General features: G+C 38.9%; 1 protein-coding gene across 1 annotated transcript; it reads left to right on the top strand.

Annotated features, from left to right (window-relative positions):
* Positions 1–2,651: 2,651 nt before the first annotated feature.
* On the top strand, positions 2,652–4,736 carry LOC137739470 (protein BIG GRAIN 1-like A). Its single transcript, XM_068479044.1, has one exon. It carries the CDS (start codon positions 3,091–3,093, stop codon positions 4,453–4,455), a length of 1,365 nt encoding a protein of 454 aa, XP_068335145.1. The 5' UTR covers positions 2,652–3,090; the 3' UTR covers positions 4,456–4,736.
* The last annotated feature ends 1,035 nt before the right edge of the window (positions 4,737–5,771 follow it).

Raw genomic sequence — 5,771 nt, 5'->3', positions numbered from 1 at the left:
TGAATTTATTCATGAGATAAACCATCAGCAAGAAATCCAGGAAAGTTACCAAGTAGTGCAATTGGACTATCATTCTCAACACCTGATATGCCATCACTTATGACGCCATAACTCTCACCACTCATTTTCCTATTGAAGATAATCTGCAAATTCATTAATAGTAGGGCAGCTAGATTTGTAGTGAAATTCAACAACCCTTTAGTAGAGACAGTAGCTCCATTGTTTGCAGCAGCTATATAGTTTGATTTGTGATAAGGATTCTATGGATCTTTCTGAAAAATCTTGTGCTCTTTCGAAAAATGTGGTTTCAATTTAGGATGTAAGATTTAGCAACGAACTCTAAAATGCCACAAATTGTTGCAATAAGTGCATTTCATTTTCTGACCTCTTGCTTTTGTATGTTTTCTCTCTAGCCTGCTTATGGTTGGACACATAAGCTCTTAGATTTAGACATACTTGCCCTTGTCTCCACATTTATTGCCCTTGTAAGAACTTCTTCTCGTTGAATAGTGGCACAAACATTTGTAAAACAGGGAAGCTTTGTATTCATTATGATGTGATTAAGTAGATCTTCATATTCTAAACCTAGGCTTGCCAACAACTGAAAAAATCTTGTCTTCTTCAACTATTTTTTACAGCATGGGAACATCAATATGTGGGATATACAACTAGCTCATCCCATATACTTTTCATGCTACCTAGATGTTGAACAAAATGCTTACCTTCTTGTTGTAGACCAACAATATCTTTCTTGAGTTGAAAGATACGAGCAACATTATTTTGGTTGCCATATATTGCTTTGATTGCATTCGATAGATACAAGGAAGACTTAGAGAAGCTAAAGATTTTAGCAATATTCTACTCCATATAATTGAATAGCCATGACATAACCAGTAGATCCTTGCGCAATCAAACTTCATATATAGGAGATGAGATTTCAGGAACTTGTATGCTCCCATTGATATATCCAAGGTTGGAGCGTGATGTGGCTTAACCGCTATTGGCTTTCTCAGCCTTTGTTTCAGCGGATTCTGATGCTTCAGCCTCTTCTTTAGATTTGGAAATTCTCTTTCTAGCCAACCTCCCTGGATCTTAGGATTCGGGGTGAGAAGGTGATTCTCACTGGGTTTCAGAAGTTCTTTCTCTAAATCGGGCCCGGGACATTCGACGAAAAAGGATGACCCGATGAAAAGCCCCTTTTCCCCCCAAAAAGGCCCGGATCTCTAAGAACAAGTGTAACAACTCTTGGCCAAGGAAGATAATTGAATTCATTCAACAATACAAAACAAAGCTATTAATTTGGATTTACATCAACCTTGGAAAAACTTGAAGAAAGAGAAGCAAGTGAGCTCTCAGCCTCCAAACCAAAAGGACTGTCTTTTGCCATTCTTGTATAGAATGTAAGAAGACAAAGATGAAAAAATACAGAGACATGACAATTAAGGTTTCACTCTGATACCCGTGTAGATTTTGGTAAGATAAAGTTGTATATTGATCTTGTGAGTAAGATTTATGGAGTAGGTTTGTCTCCCCTCCTATTCTCATCCCCTTCCCTCCCCTCCTCTCACACTTTGTTTTTTTGTCTCATTGTCTTTTTAAAAAAAAATGAACATAAGATATTGACATGGCTTATTTGTGACCGTTCAAGTAGGAAGGAAGGGAAAGGGAGAGAGATTAGGAGGGAAGACAATCCTCCTCCAAGATTTACAATGGACAAGAATATATAGATGAAAGAAAGTACGAGAGAAAACAACTGCAACCAACCTTTCCATACTTTAAGTCATATCTAGCATCATTATGAGTGATTGAAAGGTAAAACAACTATTACAATCTTTAGGTAAGGTCGTAACCACAACCCTAACAACTAGGCAAGGTGGTAGCTACAACCATATGTAATCTTCCAATACTTCGGCATGCACCTTTGAATTGAGAATGAGTTTGCTGAAAATTTGATTTTGAGCATTGTGCAGGGGGATTGCAACTCCTGCGATAGTAGGTCTTTAGTTGCATACCTTCCGTCAAAGTTTGAATCTCCTTTCTCATTTCTTTTCATTTGATACTCTCCCAGAAAGAGAGAAAACCTTATCTTATGAATTTACATAATATTGCTTGGAAGACCTCATATGGATTAAAATAATTATGAAACGAATACACAACAACCGTAACACATGATATAAAATAATTGGCATGAAGTGATCTATTAGTATTGTATTGCGTCATATAAGTTATTCTTTCTCAATTATGACAAACTTAAAATGTCTTCGAGAAAATAATCAAAAACCTTGTAGTATGGTATCAATTAAAGTTAATTAGGATCAACATTCTTTTGTTTTTAAATTTTTTATGGATGAATTAAAAGCAAATGTTGGGGTCACCTTTAACTGAATTCAGCAGCTTCTGGCAAACTGTGTGCATGTCTATGTAGCCGCAGCACCCAAATCCAATCATGTCAAAAATTATAAGAGTTCTTCAAATTAATAATTAATTTTAATTAACAATATTCCAGGTCATCATTGTCAAGGTGGCCCCCATTCCAGCTTGGACTTTGCATGCACGCGCTATCCTTCCCTCCCCTTGTCCCTTATAAGACTGAAAAAAGGGTATGGACTCACTCACTCACTCTCTCTCCTCTCTCTCTCTCTCTCTCTCTCTCTCTCTCTCTCTCTCTCTCCTCTCATCTTTTTGCTTTGTTTTGTGCTCTGTTTTCTCTGTTTCTAGCAGCAGGCGTGGCCTCTGGTTTTCATTACTCTCTCTCTCTCTCTCTCTCTCCCCGTCCCTCCTCTCTTTCTCTCTCTAAAATCCATCAAGAACCCATCAAAACTCATGCTTTGTTTCTTTCTTCTTTAATCCTTACACATACACAGACACAGAGACACAGTGATCATCACCATCATGAGAGAGCAAAAGCAGACCGAAGCTCGACTCTTTGTCTTCTAATTCTCCTCCCATTGATCATATCAATTCTCTCTCTCTCCCTCTCTCTCGACCCAGCAGACAGAACAGAGAGATCTCCATAATTGAATATCATTGAAAACCCAGTACAACTGTTTCCCAATTTCGTACTTTGAACCACTACAAAACCAGACAAAAATGGAGAGGTGGGATATCAAATCACTCCAAAAAAACCGAGGACCCAGCTCCAACCGACAGAGCAGAGACAACCCATCTTTCTCCTCCTCCCTCCTCGACTCCATTTACCGTTCCATCGACGAGACCACTGCCGGCAGCGAAGGAGTAGCTTCGAGGAGCGAACAACACCAACGCCTCATCTTCTACAAAGAAACCATGAAGAAAAAACAGAGCACCGCCGCCGCCGTCACTACCAGCGGCCGACATGGCCATGCACGCTCTAAAGAAGACCAGGAGCACGAAATCATGAGTCTCCGACGAGCCTGCTTGGTGGAGAAGTGGATGGAGAAGAAGGACGCTGAGAAGTCCGTACCTGTTCGACGAAATTCCATTGCGGATTTCGAGACGAAAAAGTCGAGATACAGTCACCAGAACGAGTTCCTGACGAATTCTAGTTCCAGTTCTTCGGATTCGAGTGGTGGGTTTTCTTCCTCGGAGTCGGACTCCATGTACGGAACAAAGTCGAGGTCCTCCTCGTCATGCTACAGCATGCACAGGCCGAAGCCAATTCGAACCAGCATTTCTTCTGAAAAGGTTCTGTTTGATGATCACCAGAGAAATCACCATCACAATTCACAGAAGAAGAAGCACGAGAATGGCTTCATGAAGACGAAATCGAAAGCGCTGAAGATTTACGGCGATTTGAAGAAGGTGAAGCAGCCGATTTCGCCAGGTGGTCGACTGACCAGTTTTCTCAACTCTCTGTTCAATGCAGGGCACGTGAAGAAGTCCAAAATTGATGATCTGGGTGCGGATAGAAAATCGTCATCAAAGTCTGGACAAATGGGGTACTCAAACCCGAGTAGTACTTGTTCGTCAGCCTCTTCGTTTTCGAGGTCTTGCTTGCGAAAAGCGCCTCTTTCGAGAAGTGAGTCGAGTGGCATCAGCAGCAATGTTGATGCCGCGAAGAGGTCAGTGAGGTTTTGTCCTGTGAGTGTGATTGTGGATGAGGATTGCCGCCCGTGCGGACAAAAGACTCTGCTTAAAGAGGAGTTGGATTTAATGGCCGTGGCTAGAGCTGCTGCGGCCATTAAACCTCCAACAAATGAAGATGTTGGGGTTGAGCGTTGTGTGATGGATGTTGATGAGGATGATGATCATCGACGTCGAATTGAGGAAGTTGCCAGAGATTACTTGATGAAGAATTATCAGAAGAAGCACGACGAAGATGATGAGGATGATGATGATGCAGAGAGCTATGCAAGTTCTGATCTCTTCGAGTTGGATACTGCTGGGGTTGAAGAAAGGTACCGTGAAGAACTGCCTGTGTATGAGACTACCTTTTTCGACAGAAATCGAGCCATTGCTAATGGTTTGATTTTGTAATTTCCATGGGGGGAATAGTTTGGAGAAAATTTTATTAGGTTTTTAAAGTATATGGTTTGGGGGTTTACATGAGAAAATAATATAAATCAATTTCTCTCTTTCTTGTGGTAATTCTTTTATTGATCTCTTGGCTTTTTCCGTTTTTCATTTTGTTTCATGTTTTCCAATGAACGGTAGAAAGTATATGATTAATAGTGTATGAGCGCAATCGAGAAATTTGGTTACAGCTTATAGTTTCAGTAACAGAACACCTTGTTAGTTCAACTTGAAATACTAATGAAGATTGAAAGATGTTGATCGTTCATACCATAAACTTTAAAATAAATAAAGAGATTTAGATGAGGTACTTAAAGGTGAGGGCAGATTTTCTACCCATTTAACATGTGGACCTCCCTTGTATACTTCAACGTAACACTATCTTTCATGCACTACATAGATATACGATATGATCTATGAAGGACTAATAGTCAAAAAGCTTGATCTTGTTAATCACCTTTTTATCATTTATTCTACATTTTATATAAATAAAACATGATTCTAATTTATTTAGCTATAATTTTGAATAAAGTTACCGATCGGAGAGTGGTTCTCATTGGCGGCGTGGATTTACCGGCAGTAAAAAAGAGGTGAATGATGAGTTTAAGGGAAAGAAAAAAGAGAGATAAATGTATGGTCTCCAAAGCTGTGGACAAAGGATCTAAGTTTTCTTATCTGGCCGATCTCTATCCCTTGATGTCAAACTCGGTTGCCTTCGAACCTAAGCGATTTTCTTTATATCTGAAACGCTGCTCATAAACTTCACTGTCAAACCAACTTGAAATATATCAGCCTAAAGCCATATATTTTGTGTGGTATCTCTCGAAATTTGCTTTTTAGTTTTCGCAAAAAATATATGAAAACAAAGGCAAGAGTTCAAACCTACATGGCTTTTGTGATTTTGAATACAATCATGTAGCATAACCAATTAATGCACGTACATATCAAATAATTACTAATAATATAACATATGAATTTATTGTGTTGCATACATGACCGCGTTCTAATACCACTAAGTAATTAATCATATTTACAAACTTTTAAGATGAATACCCTCACACAACATAGATTGAGGTTATAAAAACAGAAACTATCCTTCTTACACAAGAAGTAATTATATATAGCCATTAGGGTTAATGAGTTTACCATGTACAAGATTTCGTATGTTCGTATTTTAGATTAACACATGATGCATTATTTTGGTTTTAGTGAATACAATGTATTGAAATTAAAAAGCGTTATTTTAGTTTCGACAGATGAAGTTTTGTCCAATGGTGGGT

Source organism: Pyrus communis, chromosome 7, assembly GCF_963583255.1.
Source record: "Pyrus communis chromosome 7, drPyrComm1.1, whole genome shotgun sequence".
In the NCBI taxonomy this organism is placed as follows: Eukaryota; Viridiplantae; Streptophyta; class Magnoliopsida; order Rosales; family Rosaceae; genus Pyrus; species Pyrus communis.
Note: the sequence above shows the minus strand (reverse complement) of the source record. Positions and strands in the feature narration are given on the sequence as shown.